Source organism: Perca fluviatilis, chromosome 18 (assembly GCF_010015445.1).
Source record: "Perca fluviatilis chromosome 18, GENO_Pfluv_1.0, whole genome shotgun sequence".
Lineage (NCBI taxonomy): Eukaryota > Metazoa > Chordata > Actinopteri > Perciformes > Percidae > Perca > Perca fluviatilis.
In genome coordinates this window covers 5938878-5956509 of record NC_053129.1, presented here as the reverse complement: position 1 = coordinate 5956509, position 17632 = coordinate 5938878, and the positions used below count along the sequence as shown (strand labels likewise).

The 17632-nt window shown below is 40.1% G+C and overlaps 1 protein-coding gene across 1 annotated transcript in view; it reads right to left on the bottom strand.

Moving 5' to 3' along the window:
• Positions 1–526: 526 nt before the first annotated feature.
• Positions 527–17632, bottom strand: part of cep85l (centrosomal protein 85, like) — a 31554-nt gene continuing 14448 nt past the window's right edge. The window contains 4 exon segments of the mRNA XM_039781977.1: positions 527–3415; positions 5249–5429; positions 13965–14015; positions 14105–14222. Coding sequence (XP_039637911.1) covers positions 3249–3415; positions 5249–5429; positions 13965–14015; positions 14105–14222 — 517 coding nt within the window. The 3' untranslated portion in view covers positions 527–3248.

Below are 17632 nucleotides of genomic sequence, written 5' to 3'. Positions count from 1 at the left end.
AAACCAGTAAGTGGGGGAGAGTTGAAGAAGTTGGTCGGGCAGAATGTTGTAGAGGAAACGCTGCCCTTAAACACGGTTGACTCGCTCTCTTTCGTGCCATAATAAACCAGATCCCTACTACTGGCAATGCCGAGCTCCCTCAAGTAAACTGGTTGTCATTTTTATGTTGAGGCTGTGGGGGTGTTGTCGGCAGTTGCTGAATGTAACTAATAAAGTAACTTGTAATCTAACTTCGTTACTTTTAAAATCAAGTAATCTGTAAAGTAACTAAATTACTTTTAAAATCAAGTAATCTGTAAAGTAACTAAGTTACTTTTTCAAAGCAACTGTGGCAACACTGCTTCTTAGTACAGTATATTTGATTTTCCTCAGTAAATGTCAAGTATTACCTATTGTGTATTATTTACTGCAGGTAATCTTTGCCTATGAGCATGCAATATTACTGGGGCCCAATTTTTGTTGTTGACTGACATCATTTGTTATTGTGCACACAATATACTGCAAAGTATTCTGACAAACAATTACACAACCTTATAAAAATAATTTTATTTGCCATGTGAACAAATAAGATCAAACCTTCATATTGCAAAAAAACATCACTGTATATAAACATACTTTTGGCATTCATACATATTGGCAGTAAACCTAAAACAATATTAAAGAAAGAGTAGTTTGTTATACAGAGAAACAAGCCATCTGGTGGCTTGTTGCAACATCTACAGGTGGCCTGAACACATCAATTAGGACAATCAAAACAGACCTTTGGTTTGGATTGTCATTGTTGGTGAGAGTACTTAAATGTTACAAACCTATTAAATCATACAGACAAAACATGTCCGATTGTTTGTTTGGTTGTTTGTTTGTTTGATATAAATCCAGCTTGCTCGGAGAATTAATTAATTCCACTAGAATTAATTAATTCTCCGCCCTGTTTGGTTGCACAGAAGACAAAATTACCAAAAAGTGCATGTGCTGTTTCAGTTTACTCAAAGTTTCAGCTTCTTTGGCTGCAAGATTTACCAAGGTTAATTGGAAACAATAAGCATTTAACGTGACAATTTATATATTGTACAACATTATGCTAAATAAATGTGATGTCTGTACAAATAACTCCTCCTGCATTGTTCTTTCATTTACTTTTGGTGTCACAGACCTGTCACAAAGCTGAGTATCACCTGATGAGTCATTAGTGAATTAAGCATCTGCTCATTGATTTTCAGAGTCCTATGGTTGACTTTAATCAGGTGGTTAACAGCACATCTGCACAATTCATATTGCTTGTTAGGACATTTAAATTCACAGAGATAAGAGTTTCTAACAGTTATCTAACATATGAAATTCTAATATGCATTTCGGTATCCAGCACAAAGAGAGGTGCATGAGATCCACATACAGTAGCTGAGGCTGGACTTTTAAAGTTAAATGTGAATATCCACCTTGAACGTGCAAATACAGTTTGCCTTTTTCACATTTATTGTTGTCAGTCTTACCACAATCACTCTGAATATGCCTGAATGTGCTCTTTTCAAATGATGTATTTGCTTATTCAGGCTTATAAACCAGCAATGAAGTTGTAGTATTTATTTAAAGGCTCTGAACGTTCACACAGACATTTTCAGTTGATCAAGCTCATTAAACCTCTTCCCATCACTGTATGGGTGTAGACTGTAATTTATAAATTCCTGAGTCTCCGGTCAGCTTTTTTTGCACCGGTTAGGTCAGGACAAATGACAGCTTTATAATTCTTATTGGTAGATGAAGATTTGTGACCGAATACATTTCTATCAAAACTCTGGCGCACCTTCAACCTGAGCAGAGGTCTTACCGGCCAGAATAACTGAAACACCTGCGTGGGTGTTCAGAGGCCTTAAACTATTAAATGAACACGTTTTGGGCTACTTGTGGGCAGCGCAACAAACTGTAAATACAACAGTGACATATCCTTACTGTATATAAACAGTTGCTTATTTATTGTACATATCCAGCAGATACGGATTAAAATGCTCTATAAAGCTGAGTGAAACTGCACAGTTAAAGTTGATAATCTGTGAGTTAATTACTACAAGCGACAGATTATTTGATCTATTGTCAAATAAATACACATTTTCTTTCAGTTGTGTAGATTCTGGCAGATGAAAGTGTTGAAAGGTGTCTTCACACATGGGCTGATTTTAGAGATTTTTTCCAGATCCAAGGCCGTTTGCCAAGAGAGTTTGGTATATTGTAGGGGTATGACGAGACACTCACCTCACGAGACGAATCACCAGATGGGGTTCACGAGACAAGGCGAGATTTTAACACTATTTTTAACACTAAGAAAACTTAAATTAAGAAATATGACTGAAAAAATATTCTTTACTCAGAGAACCAAGGTTAGCCAAGCGTTTCATTGCGGCAGTAAACAAGGAAGTAGGCTGCTCTTGTAGTGATTTATGACCATTTTAAGATGAGGGGAGAACATTTCTCTTTGTTCAATATCATTAAAAGTAAAGTTTATTAAGTCTGCTTCCGACTCATTTAAAAAAAGACAGAGAAAGAGAGCGATCTGTGCGAGTCAGGGCCACACCGCACGCTGCAGTCCGTGTGTGTTTGTCGGGCGGGAGTGAGAGAGCAAGAAGCCGTACCCTCTATCATTATTACATTGTGTTCTACTGGCAGCTTTGTACAACTGCAACTCCGCTACCGCTCTGCAAAAGTGAACTCAGAGTCAACTTTGTAGAACGGGCAGGAGATCTTCTATGCTGATTTAGAGGTCCAAGCCAGACTCATCGTCAAAGCCAGATGTATTATAAGACTAACCAGGTTAGACTCGTCTACTGGCGTCTGCCGGTTGCTCTGCGCTTGTGACCGATATCGCAAGTCAATTTCTACCTCGACGAGAAGTCTTGTTACATTTTGATCTCGTCACACCTCTAGTATATTGTCAAAGTTGTTGTAAACTGGTCTTGGGTCCAACACAAAACTGTTGTGTGAAGGCAAACCATATGTATATATATACTGTATATGGGGGTAGGCTGAACAACATGATTGGTGTGCATGACACATTACCATTGTCTGTCATGTGCAAACCACACCGTGAAGGTGGCACAAAATAATTGTTTTGGGAAAGTCTGCATTGTTGTGGACCTTGTAATTGTAGTTATAATTAATGTAATTATTTATGTAGTTATCTATGAAGTATATGAAAGTAAAACTTAAAACACACACTGGGTTATAGCAGTGTCATCAGAGCTGGAGGATACTTGCTGTCAATGAGAGACACAACTGTCACCCATCTACTGAGCATAGCAGTCTGAGATGCTTTTCCTTAGGTCATCAATGTCTCTCCTGAGCTGGCCGACTTCCAGAAGCTTGAACCTCAGTTCTTCTTCCACAGCTACTCTGCAGTCACTCTCCTCTGCCGAAACACTCAATGCTGGACAGAGAAAGCAAAGTTATCACTGGGTAATGGATAATATACTGTGTGCCAGTTTGTTACTTAGTTAACCCTTGTGTTGTCTTCCCGTCAACCTTTTTTTCGACGTTGTTGACACCTTTTTTCACAGTTTGTCTTTGCTTTTTCCAACGTTTTAAATTGTTACATTTTTCTTCTACGCATTTTCAGCTCTTATTTCTATGTCCCATATTTTCTGATATAAAACAAAAATTTAAAACAGGTCAATGTGACCCGAAGTCAACACAAGGAATGGTGAAGACAAATAAACTTAGAACTAAGATTTAGTTTAAAGATATTTATGACTTAAGCCAAATGTTTGCCTAGAGTACAATCAATTGCTTATACATTATTGTTGCCCCCGCAAAACAATGGTAGGGGAAACACTGCTCTCTGTGTGTTGAGTGTAGAGCTGTAGTCAGGATGTGCTTAGCATAAAGACTGGAAGTAGGGGTAAACAGCTAGCCTGGCTCTGTCAAGTTCACAAACCAGACCGTCCTCCCCCGAAAATGACCATGAAGGTTGTCTTTGCAAGCACCTTATTATGACCCATATTTACATATATTATTAGGCGGTGGGCTTCTGTGGCCATAGTAATTATAAGAGGAGCAAATGGGGGAAGTCAGGTGGCGTAGTATAAAGAACGACAACACCTCTGTGTAGGGAGGAGGTCAGGGTGGATGGGTCAAACAAACACAGAATTTCACCCAGGACACGTTTTTTGTGTCCTTTGTGAAACCAAAAGTCAACGTTGACAATGTCAATATTAGCTAGATGCTTAAACTAAGCTAAGCTAATCCTAACTGCAACAACCGCTAAAAAGACTGCAACCTACCCGGCTGACAGTCACCTTTTAAACGGTCAGTTAAACATTAATGCAACATCCGCTAAAAAAAACGCGACCTCATGGCCCTCTGTACCTGTTGGGCTGCAAGCTGTCTCCATCTTGTAAATGCATATCCAATATTTACACGTGTTTTACCATGTCATCTGCTGAGTTTTTTTAGATAGGGCAGAAAGAATGTATCTATAGTATATTGACCCAGTTTGTTTGGTTATTGCTTCCATGGCTGTAGCGTGCTGTGTTTTGCGTTTTAACGGTATATCTGGCAACCCGGCTGGGGTGTCAAACTGTGCAGTGGACAAAACAAATATAGACATTATGGACCGGAATCAAAATTTAAAAGAAGAACATACTGGCTTTGGCATTGTTATCAGAGACGCAAGTATTTCAACTTAGAATGTTTTCTAAATATCTGATGACACATCATGGTCATTTTATGATTTAAAGCAGTAAATATAACATATTGCTCCTTCAACTTGCCTACGTAACGAACTAAACAAACTAATTATTTTAACCCAAACCATGATCTTTTCCTGAACCTTACCAAGTAGTTTTGTTTCAATTCACATTAACATGTTAAGACTGTGATTTTCTTAGTGAAAATCAGAAAAATTACAAATTCTTTCAAGTCCATGGTAGTTAAGTTCTTTGGGCACAGAGACAACATTTGAATTGGAAAGCGGACTTGATTCAGAATTTGATGAATTTGATGCTCCATAGTAGTCATCCACTCAGACATAACATAATTCAGAATACCTTTACGGGCTAAAATTGAGTATAAAACAGATAATCCAAATGAAAACCGTAATGTTTTTTTTCTTCCACTACTGATGTATGCTATTTGTGCTGTTTAGATATAACTTAAACAATACTGTTACTCATGTTCGTGTGTGTGTGTGTGTGTGTGTGTGTGTGTGTGTGTGTGTGTGTGTGTGTGTGTGTGTGTGTGTGTGTGTGTGTAACCCACATACATTTCATGCCCAGAAGCAGAGACAGGTTAGGCTCTTTCCCCTGTGCTCTCTGAGCCAGGATGCTGCAGAGAGCTTGGAGGTCCAGTAAACATAGGGACATCTCTTTCAGAAGCCGGCCCACCTCAGGCATCTCCACATGAGACAGGGGATGCACCAACAGCCCTTTATCCACCTGCCGCTGCTTTTTTAGTGGGAAACAAGAGCATATATTTAGTTTCCAGGAACAATTTCTCTTATGCATTACATAACCTGACCCCCAGGCATACACCGGTCCAACTTTATTTCTCCAGATATAATTGTGTTGGCTTACACTTCACTGTGTCAGTGTTGGCTTTCTTTTTAAGTTCAAAATATCTCCATATCTCTTTATTGAACTGATGGTATAAAATCATCCCCCTGTGAGAAACACAAGTCTTTGTGTGACTACACTTCACTTGACAACTGAGTGGAGATCTCTCTGTTAGATGAGGTCTTATCTGACTGAGTACGGCACTCAACTCCTTGTACAGGCACTGGCCATTTCTCAATGAAGCAATGGATAAAAAATAAATAAGTTGGCGTGCTCCAATCTTTCAGGCCAGCAGTATCATTCTCTACACACTGCCTGTTCACAGTGTTCATAGTTCATAGTGGGATCTGTGGGCGCCAGCTCATTGGGATCAGTTTTTTCCTTGCTACCATTGCCAGTGCTAGCACACAGGGAACTATTGGGTCTCTGTAAATTTAAGAGTATAGTCTATATGAAAAGTGTCATTCGCTGGGCGGTGTGCCCAATGCACACGCTTACACATACCCTCCTTTTCATCCATTGCAATAACATCAAAGCCATTTCAGATATAAAGACATAATATCTGCACCCTAAACAGTCCCTCCAGAAAAACGCGATTATGCAATCGCATAATTCAATGCATAATAAGCCAAAGTCCGCATATTCACGCATTTTTTCAAATATGCCGCACAAATTGCCGATTTCCGCGCGAAATATGCGGCGCTGGCATGATTTCATAATCCCCGCATTTTCGTTGCAAAAAAATCACATATATCTTAGCAGAAAGTTGAAAAAATGTTGCGTTTACTTCACACAAGAGCAGCCATTTTCCCCTGTTGCCATGGGAACGTTATGAAGTGACGTAATTACACGACGTGAACATCATCAAAAAGCAGGTGTTGGAGGTTGATACTTTGAGTCTCTTAAGTTGGTATCCAATAAGAAACCTATCTTAATACCTGATATTATCTGTTTAAGTGCTCCTGCTGTCTATATTAACGATTTTTGAAAGTCTGTCTCTTTTGTATCTTTTATTTCCCTCTGTTTAGACTATTACTTTTATTTTTACTTTAATATTATATTATTTGTATATATTTTTGTATCTAATTTGTTTACTTATCGCAATGACTGTAAACAATTTTTGGAAATTAAGTTTAAAAAAAGCATGGTGTTGGGGGAATCACTTTTTCTTCTCTTTTTCATCAAACCGCAGTTTTTGCAAGTTCACGCAATTTTTGCAAGTTCCCGCATTTTTTGCAAGTTCCCGCAATTTCATCGCATAAAATTGCATAAATATCCCACATATTCCATCGCATTTTTTAAGAAAACGTGCCGCATAATCAAGGATTTTTGCCCGCAACAATCACAAAAAAACTCTGCGTTTTTCTGGAAGGACTGCCTAAATGACCCGATATAGTAGGCTACCCAGAACTGAGCCGGTGTTACACCGTAATGCATTCATGTTTAGCCTAAATTACGTCGCTTTTGTATATACGCTCTTCTTCGATACGATGTTCTTCCTGATAAACACGTTAGTAAAATAATGATTGATCGCATTCCAGGTGCAGCTCTCAACTGACTCCTGTCTGACATGACGCGATGACGCTGTCATTTCAGATTGAAGAAATTAATAAAATTTGGATATTTAAAACATAATTTATATACTTTTTCTCATCTGCTGAAAAAAAAAAAAATAATTTAATAAATAAATAAAATAATTTAATAATAGCACTCCCTCTTGGCCACTAGGGGGTGCTGCAGCACTATCAGCTCTCACCCTACAGCGCCCTTGGTCATGAGATAATTTATGTTGTGATTTGGCGCTATAGAAAAGAAAATTTACTTGACTTTAACATCCACACTGGTCTACCTATAACAATGGGTCAGGTCGCTACTGACTGCAATCGGCCTCATTAACAAGGTCCGGGATCCCCATTGACACAGTCTCCTAATCCCCATCGCTAGAAACTACAGTAGCTACATGTTACATTTACCCTGTCCATTGCACACTATGGGCCCTATCTTGCACTCAGCGCAATTGCCTTTGTACACCGACGCAAGTATCATTCCTATTTTGCACCCGACGCCAGTGGACTTTTCCCTCCACAGACGCACGTCGGTAAATTAGGGAATGTATTTGCGCTCCCGGGGGCGGTTCAGCGAAAAGAGGAGGCGTGTTCAGGCGCAAACGTTACGTAGTCTTATTTTGCAGTTTCAGAAAACAATTCCGCCACTGACCAGGAAAAACATGGTCTGAAGTCAGTAGCGCGTTATTCAGATGCTATTTTAGGGACGAATGCTTGGCCATAATGTAATGTGTGCACAACGCGTGGGATTGGACACTCTGGCGGAATCTGGTGAATCTGGAGTAATGCGCGATGCGCTCCTGTTGGAGTGGGTGGACGGAGATGGAGTTGGGGGAGGAGGAAGGGGCACAACAGGTGCAGGTGGTGCGTTTGGAGGCCCATGCTCCATGGCTGCAGCAATCCTCTCCAGACTTGATTAGATGCGCCCGAGAGGCCGTAGCAACATTGCCACCCGGTCAAGACGGGCATTTGTTACTTTGCCGCATCCCGGACAGCTCCCGCTGGCGTGCGCCAGGCAAATCCGCCGTCATAATAGCAATCCGCCACGGAACAATACGCCTGCTCTTAAAGGGAATGTGAGATGACGCTCTGATTGGTTATTTTCACGTTACGCCCAAACCACACCTAGCTACTTCAGACCAACCCATTTAAGATTTGCGTCGGGCGCAAGAGTCATTTATCCTGCCGGTATAATAGCAACAGTGCCAGAGATCCGCCCACAAAGCTACTTGCGTTTGGCGTTTCATACTTGCGTTTCAGATCGTTAAAATAGGGCCCTATATACACTCAACTTTTGCACACATACCTCTATATGTTTGCTCATCCTGCACTGAAGCATACAGCTTTCTTTTCTTATTGTTAAGCAGTTATATTGTACATATTTGTTTATATATGTTATCAGGTTTTATTTTTTATTTTTACATTTTTTGTTTATTTCCTTTTAATTTATTTATGTTTATGTATGCACCACCAACAGGCAAGTACTTGTGTTACTTACTTATCAATAAATCCCTTTCTGAGTCTTCTTAACTGCAGGACATAAAGGAGGTTTGCACGTTTGGACTCAAATTTAACGATTTATTTATATTTTTAAGGGCAAAGTTTCAATCTACAAGATTTTCTTCTTTTCACTCTTTTGTTTGTCTGAAGAAGATCTTCAAAACATTGCACTAAAAAGAGAAAAACAGTAGTAAATTGGACCCCAAGATTGTGCAGACCTCCTATATTTCCTGCAGTATTTTTGCCTGGATGCGCATATACTTGGTCCCTCTTATGGTTCACTACATTAGAGTATGAGATTTGACTGCCTATAAAAACTCTTGAGTAGGTGTTTGTATGTTGACATTTGTCTTCAGAGCAGGTCTGTACAGACACAAAGTTCAGTTCAGATCAGATTGCACTCAAGTTTTAGACGACATCTGAACAACCTAACCATAGTCACTTGTACTGATCAGTAACCACATCCATCCATGTTCAATAAGACAGATAGAAAGGCAGAGAGAGACATTAAAGGTGCAGTAAGCGATGCTGCGGGAAGATTGCCCATATTTGAACTAAACTGCCAAACAAATACACCTCCCCCTTCAGAATCTCTGCCCCCCAGATTCATGAACGCGCTTTGCCATCGCGTTTTCCTAGTGTCTTCTGACTAAACAAAATATGGCGGATTCGATATTAGCTCACTAGTTAGTCTAGTTGTAGATTGGCAACTTGGTAGCAGCCATCACAACCAATAGCAAACGGACGAATTTAAACTGACCTATTGACAACAGTTATACAGGAAAGCTAACATTACTCACTAGTCCATAACGCCAAGAGCTAGGGCTGTGCAATATTTTGTTTCATTGTCTACATCGCGATGTGCGCATGCGCAATAGTCACATTGCAGGATGTACAATGTTAACACTACACCTTTCTTGCTGCTCGACAGAAAACTAAACTTTCCCCGTTCTCCTTTCACATGATTGTTACCGGCCGACCCTTTCCCTTTAAGACAGGTGGCCATTTGGGCAACGTGTGTATGTGACGTATCATTAGTCTGACGGGGTTTGTTATGGGAAGTGAGGCTCTCCCGTTTATAGAAAAGTACCGTAAGCGGCAGCTGCCGCGGACACAGTGATGCACATGCTTTACCATAGATATTGAACTTATAGTAGTCAGTGTTTTATGTTAGCTGCAAAGACAAAATAAATCACTTCAATAATGCAACGTTATCAAGACGTCTCCCGGGCATTTTTCACCGCAGATTTGCCAGAAAGTCTCTCCCAACTAACGTCACGGTTCGGAGCCACAAAGCTGGAAACCTAACACTAATCTACAAACAGAAAACAGAATTTTTGTATGTATCTGAAATAGCGCAATTTAAACTGATCTAAGTGTTCTTGGATACACAGTTTGTTGCTAGTGCGTGACATGCAGGCTCTGAATGCACAGCGAACCACCAATCACAATCAATGTTGATCAATTTATCAAACACACAAAGCAAGCCCTGCTAGTCGACCACAACCTGAAATTTGTGGCAACATGCATGCATTATTAATATCAATGACTTTAGCCTGGATTGATAGTTTGATATGAGTACAATGGTATCATGTGAGTCACCCAGTGTATTTAACTACCTAATTTCTCTCTCCAAAATCACTTCAGAAGAGTAGTCACAGCCCTTACACTTGCTTTGGTGTTTGTAAAGCATTAAAGTTCAACAAAGAATGGTTCACAATAATTTTGATTTATATTGCGCATTACATGAAACCCAAGGACGTTTTACACAAGTATAGGGGGACAAGGAAAAAAAAAAAACAGTAGACCAAAACAAACAAGGACTAAAAGCAATACAACTTCTGCGCTGAATGGAAGGGGGGGGGTGTAATTTAATGTCGGCTACTGACGTACAACCACATTGCACAATTTAAAGTGATGGTTTGGAGTAATTTCACCCTAGGGTCCTTTGAACCACGACCTCGAGCAGCTGAATAGCTTAGTGCAGGCGCTAATGGATCCAAGAGTGTATCTTGTACATTACCCCACTAATAATGCCCGAAATGATACCAAACTTCTAAACTATTACAAACAGGTTATGTACTCATAAAACGATGGATTGGAAAGTTTGTAAGTACACCAGGAGTTTATTTAAATAACACTTGCCTGCAGGCTTCTGCTCTCTGCTGCTACCGGCAGTAAGACGAGTGCTTAGGGACGTCTACAAATTACAACACCGAAAAGAGATACAACAAACATATTTATTAATTTAACTTATTTTTTAAAAAGTGCTGTAGTACAACTAACAGGAGACAAGTTATAATTGAGGTAAGTTTGGAGACACTACCTTATTTAATCATTAAATTAATAAATATTTTTGTTGCATCCCAATTCGGGGATGTTTTTGAATCATTTACAATCCCGTAATTGGCTCCAGTAAAAAGCCCGACCGATATTGACGCGGTTTCGCCCATCGTCTTTCCCTTTTAGCTTTTAGTTGTTCTTTGTTTAATTTCCTTTTTTTCTGTGATGGCCCTGCCCCAGTATCAGTAACAGCAGATAACTTCTAAAATAAAATTTAAATACAATTAGGTTATATAAAGACAGTTCCTGCTACCTTTTAACTGGCTGGATACTCACTAACATTGGTTTTTCCGGTGTTACAAAGAAATCTGTGACCTGTCAGAATGTGTGCTCTGTAGCGCCGTCTACCTGCCGTGAATCATTTTGTGACTTTGTGGGAAAAATCCGACCCGAGCAAAGGCATAATTCATTTTTTTTTCACTATAACTCTTTTACCGGTTACAGGTCATTTATGATCATCACATGGAACATTACACAATTTGAGAAACATTTAAAAGTTATATATAGTCACTTAAAAGTATTTAAAGTAAAAGTACTCAACAACTTAACGTGATAGTCTCTATACGATTAGTGTCAGCAAAAATGTCTTTTGATTGAGTTTCCTCTAAGTAAAATGATCTGAGTGAATTTAAGCTGGGCTTTTATTGTGAAGGAAAGAAATCATTTTTTATTGAGTTGCCTCTTAGCCAAATGCTGAGTGAATTTATTATGAAGGGTAGACACGGAAGAGCCAGTGTTACGGCAGCACTTTTTTCCCGTGGTCTTTTAGTTTTACTCACAGTTTAATATCCAACGCTGTCCACACTGCTCAAAATTCCATACTATCTATCTATCTATCTATCTATCTATCTATCTATCTATCTATCTATGTATGTAAGGTGTGACATGACAGGACAGGGGGGAGTTGACAATGCTTTCTTGGATACTGTTGAGCTGTCAGAGGGCACGAATGCTGGGTCAATATACAGAAGCTTGAGGAACAGCTGGAGACAAGTAGGACTGGACGACGAGTTTCTGGGGAAAAATCTCATCTCCATAGCAACGTTGGAGCAGCGGTAGTCTCTGGCAGAGTCGGCGGACTCGTCGCTTAACTCAATGAAGACTTCCCCAAAGTACAATCCATACACTGTCTAGCACACAGACTTGAGTTAGCTTATAACGACTCACTTAAGGAGGTTGCTGGGTGTAACCAATTTGAGTTTTTCATCTCAAAGCTGTATGCCCTCTTTAACCAGTCATCAAAGAATGCCCGTCTGCTCCAAGAAGCTGCTGCAGATTCAAACATGTAAATACTGAAAATAGGGAAAATCTTGAGATGTTGAGCTTTCAGAGAGATACATTATCCCCAGTTCTATCAGTCTATAATTGACAGTTTGAAGAATCGGCTACCTGAACCAGACCTTTTCCAGATATTGAAGCCACTGGATAAATGTTTTTGGCCACAGCAACACAGTGCTCTCATCCTGTATGGGGAAGCTGAGGTGTGGGCACTGGCAAAAACACTGGGAGAACTAGCCCAAGAGGCCGTGGAGGAGTTCCGGGACTACAAACTAGAAAACACACCAACAGGAATAATTCTGGCAAAACTCCAAACAGCAAGTCTCACCTACTTGCCCACCTCAGCTATGAGAGGGTTTTTTCTGCTGTGAATTTTACTGACAAGTATCGCAAAAAGTTAAGTGAATGGATCTCTTCGTGGATTTGAATGGACCCCCCCTGGAACGATTTGATCCTCTGCCTTTTGTTTCATCGTGGATTAAAGCCAGCCACCGACCCTTAAAATCCTGGGGTACAGGACGTAAAGCAAAGTCAGAGGCCCACTGGCCGCTGTGGTCGCTCCTGACTTAAAGTGCTCGTATTATGCTTTTTAGCTTTTTCCCTTTCCTTTGTTGTGTTATATATCGTTTTTGTGCATGTAAAAGTTTTACAAAGTGAAAAAGCCCAAAGTCCACCCCAAAGGAACTTACCATCTCCAACAGAAAACACTGTTCACAAACTGCTCCAAACAGCTCAATTGTAGTCCAGCCTTTACTTCCGTGATAAACACACATTATAATGCTCACCTAGGCTAGCTGCTAGTGTTGCACACCCTCATACTCTGCTTCTGACTAGCTTGTAGTGCTGACCTAGCTACCGCACATGTGCGACTCCCAACAAAGACGGGATAGAAGTTCATTCTGTAACTAAAACAGAGAGCTCAACACACAGTTTAAGCACACAATATGTGTATTGCTGGAAAAATAAACTGCTTTTAGCCTATTTTGTCATCACAGTGAGGCTCCAACTCTCAATTATTATCCAATGTTTGTACTGGGTTCTGTACATGGTCTTTCCTATCTTAGCTAAAGAATATTTAAACCACCTTATCTATTTTGTCTCTTTCTGCTGTCACTGTAGTCCAAGCCCCTTTGCAGCTACACGCCAGGTCTGTTTTTAACAGAACCGTGGGGTGTTCAACAGACCGAGCAGGGAGTGGAAGGGCTAGAACATGTACCTGTGCACTTATCTACCCTGTGCAGCCTCCAAATGTATATCACATGACTACACTATTGTTATTGTTAATAACTGGACTAAATGGAAAAAAAAAACATTTACCTATGTAAACTACTTACATTTATGGTAGAAGCACAAATATCCAAAACAATCAAGTCTGTGAGTTGGGCATGCAAGACGCTCCACTACTAAGGACCCTCCTGGTGTGGTATGACGCATGGTGAACGACGGAACAGAAAAACGCTGCACATCTGTGCCTGGTGGAATTTCAGGGTTAGTAGTAGCCTACTTTTTTTCTTTCACTCGAGTAGCTGTTATGATGGACTACTATTACAAAGTAACAGTCCTTTTACTTGAGTACAGGTTTTGGCTAGTCTACCCACCTCTAGATGTACTGTATAGTAGTTGACCAGTGTTGTGGTGACAGGTTGCTTTTAAATTTAAGCACACTTATTTATTATGTTTCAAGAACATGACCCCAAGGTTGAGAAACTCTCTGAGTGTGTGGATTTGTTTATTAACCTACCTTTAGCTGCAAGGTCAGTCTCTCAATCCGTTCTTTCTGATGCTCAATCAGCTGGTGGGGAGCAAAGAAAACATGTTAATGTATTGTTGCCTGTTTATTTGTGTGCATTCATTTGTGCATGTGTGTGTTTACAATGCTACCCTGCTGCTGTTGTCTTGCTGCTCTAAAAGTTGAGTGTTTTCCACCTCAAGCCGTTTCAGGTCCTGCATGGGCAACCTCACCCCATCGTCCAAACAGTGCTGCACCTTCTCTTGCAGGCTTTACCAAGACACACAATCACAAAGAGAGAGACCAAGAGAAAGAGACAGAGACATGTACATGTAAGAGTATGATAGCAGCAGTTTGCAGCATGACGAAGGAGTTTGTTACAGTTTTTTACAATTGCTTACACACTAAAATTAAAAGAAGCAAAACACTAGCCTAGATCTGCACAACTGTAAGCACATTGTCAGCTTCACACTTTTTGCAAAACATCACACACAGTGATTTGCAAAACACTAAACACACTTGTATGCATTTGACACAGAAATGTATCATGATGTAATTTCCTTGCAATTTCAAAGCAAAGGCATTCAAATGAACATGAACCAATTGGTTGAACACAGCCACCAGGTATGAAAACACATGATTGCTTAATTGTAGACACACCAATCAGGTTTAAGCACTATACAAAATGCAGCAGGTAAGTTCACCTGCCCTCAACCAAAATGGAAGGAGTCAGAAGAAAAAGACTGAGAGTGACAGGGAGAATCCACAGAGGATGAGAAGGAGGTAGAGGAAGAGGAAGAGGCCCATCCAGAGGTAGAGGCCGAGGTGGAGGTAGAGGAAGAGGGAGAGGGAGAGGGAGAGGGAGAGGAAGACCTGAAGCCGGAGAATATGCTCAAAGAAGAAGAGGACCAAATTTATCAAATGAAAGTTGCGCAACACTAGTGGATCATGTTGTGAACCACGGATTGACGCTGAGGGAGGCTGGACTAAGAGTTCAGCCAAATCTTAGTAGATATACAGTGGCATCTGTCATGAGGATATTTCGACAAGGAAACAGGAAATCTGTCTACAGTTACAGTAATCAGCTGCTCATTGTATGCACCATATCAGCACTTTTGATACCCCTCCCTGTGACATTTGAGGATTGAGGGTCGAGAACGACAAGGAGGAAGGGGGCCCATATTCACGCGAGGGTTTACGATCTCCGGCCCCAGGCTCAGGTACCCCTCATTGAGGCCATGGAGGACGCCTGTGACCAAGTCGACGCCGCAGCTGCGCAAGGATGGATTCGACATTCAAGACGGTTGTCTTGCCAATGAGGATATTGCCTGTGATGTTGATAAAATTCTCTGGCCAGATCAAGCTAGGCGAAGAGATAATGTCTAGTATTTTTCTGTGTATTTCTGTGTATTTTTGTGATTGTAACCTGTACTGGATACCGTATTTTATGTTTGTCTGTTGTTTGCTGAGCTAACAGTGTTATGCACACCACTGTAGTAGCATGAAAACTGGGACAGGTTTTGTTGTGATTCTCCATGTTGACATGTTGACTGATTTGGGTATATGGAGAGAAATAAATTATATTTTCCTCAGTCTGCAGCATTGGTCAAGTGTAGTGTGTGGTGAACTTATTGTAAATTTGCACTTTCTCTGTGTACTTCATTTAAAGTACTCTAATCACTGAGAAGTAGAATTGCTAAAAGTGTTTTAGGTTAGCAACAGCAGTATGTATCTGGTTCAAACAGGATTAAGTCATATGGAACTTGTGTGTTTCATATGGTAACAAAATAAGTTTTTTATAAATTAGTGTATCGTTTTTGCAAGAGTGTTTCATTTTGCAAAGAGTCTGAGGTGTTCTGCTAATTGGGTGTGTGGTTTTGCTAATTGTGTGTAGTGTTTTGAAAAAGACTGTCTCAAGCAATTGAAAAAGACTGTAAGACTGAATGCAAAGTCATTTTAGAGGCCCAACTGCATTTAAAGTTAATGCAAAAACACCAGTGGACGCACATTATTTGAAAATTATTATTTGAAAATTGAGGTGAAGATTGTCAGGTCCTGCTCTGAGGTCTTTTCTTGTCATTTATTCAATATTTTCTGTTGAAATACTCACCTTGTCTCTCGTTCCAGATAACTTCACTTTCTCTGCTTGCGTGTTTCCCGCCTGTCTGATTGCCTACCCTGCCCTGATTATTTCCAACTCATTTCCTTGTGTATTTAGTTTTTGTGCTCCCATTGTCTTTTGCCAGTTCGTCTTTGTTCAAGCGCGCCAGCCCTGGCTCCTAGTGTTTAGTTCTCCCAGTGTTTAGCGTTTCTATTGTTTTGGATTTGGTGCGGTTATCTGCCTGTTTTTGGACTCTCAATCTGTAAGTCAGTTCTACAATAAATCATTAGGCTTTTCTTGCTGCCCCCTCATCAGTCTATCTGCTTTTGGGCCCAAACCTGCAATTCCCATGAGATTGTGATGAAGATGTGACCTTGTGAGTTAAAGGGTAACTTCCCTTTTTTTAAACCTGGACCCTATTTTCATGTTTTTGTGTCTAAGTGACTGATGGGAACAACAATCTTTGACATTGGTCGGTATTAAGCAAGACCGCTGCAGTCAGCAATCAGTGAAACAAGGTACAATGTAAGTTAATAGGGCAATTGTGCAGCTTCTATTTACGTTCACAAAAGTGCTCGTTTTGCCACTGACAGGCTCAGATTAATATTCTAAGTGTCTGACAACATTATGGGGAGGATTTCTAAGGAGGTTTCTGTTAAAGAGTAAGATCCTTTTTGTAACATACCTGCAAACTCAGAAGGGCTGAAAAAGGTGACACATCATTTCCCGAAAAAAAAAAAAAAAGGAAAATACAACATTTTCCCGGTGCTAAAAAATACTTTTATATATACATGATAGTTGATGTAATGAATAAAAAAAAGGAGCCCAAAACAACAGTCGGCTCAAAATTAAATGATTTATTAAAAATGTTATAACTATAACTTATAACAATAACTTATTTCACCAGTAAATTCCTGTTTAACGACAAAAACAACCACTGGATGTGAAAAGGGTATTTTACAACAACTTTGAATGCAGCACAAGGCTGTCGAGGCGAATTTAAAGTCAACACAACATCTGTGTTGTTTTTCAGACAACGGCAGCAATAGACTGTTGTTGGAATCCTCTCCAGTGAAATACAGACACACTTTTACACCGTTTAGCTGTCAGCATTTTAACCGTGTTTACTCCAGGTGCTAGCTAACGGTAGGCTAACGTTACCTGCGGTCGAGTGTAGTGTTACCGTAACTAGCGTCCCGTGCGGCGATGTTTCAGATGACTCTAACGTCCGTTTTCGGAGCATCAGAGAGAAGCGGAGGCATCTAAATAAGGCACCGAAATCCGCGTTGCTATTCGGTCCGGTAGATAACGGTCGTTAAGGCACGTTCACGTGGATGACATTTTCCCATTCAAAACGGGCGATTTTCACCGAAAAGCGACAAGTTTGCAGGTATGTTGTAAACACAAAAACATTCGCAAAATTGTATTCGCTATAGAGTCTCTATGTAAACAAACAGTGATTTTAGCCCTGTAAAATACACTTCATTCAAAGTTATACTTTAAGTAATACTTAAAGTTATAAGTAAAACTATGAAAAGCCGTTTTGGGTCGTCTTTCCACTTTTCCAACAATCACAACT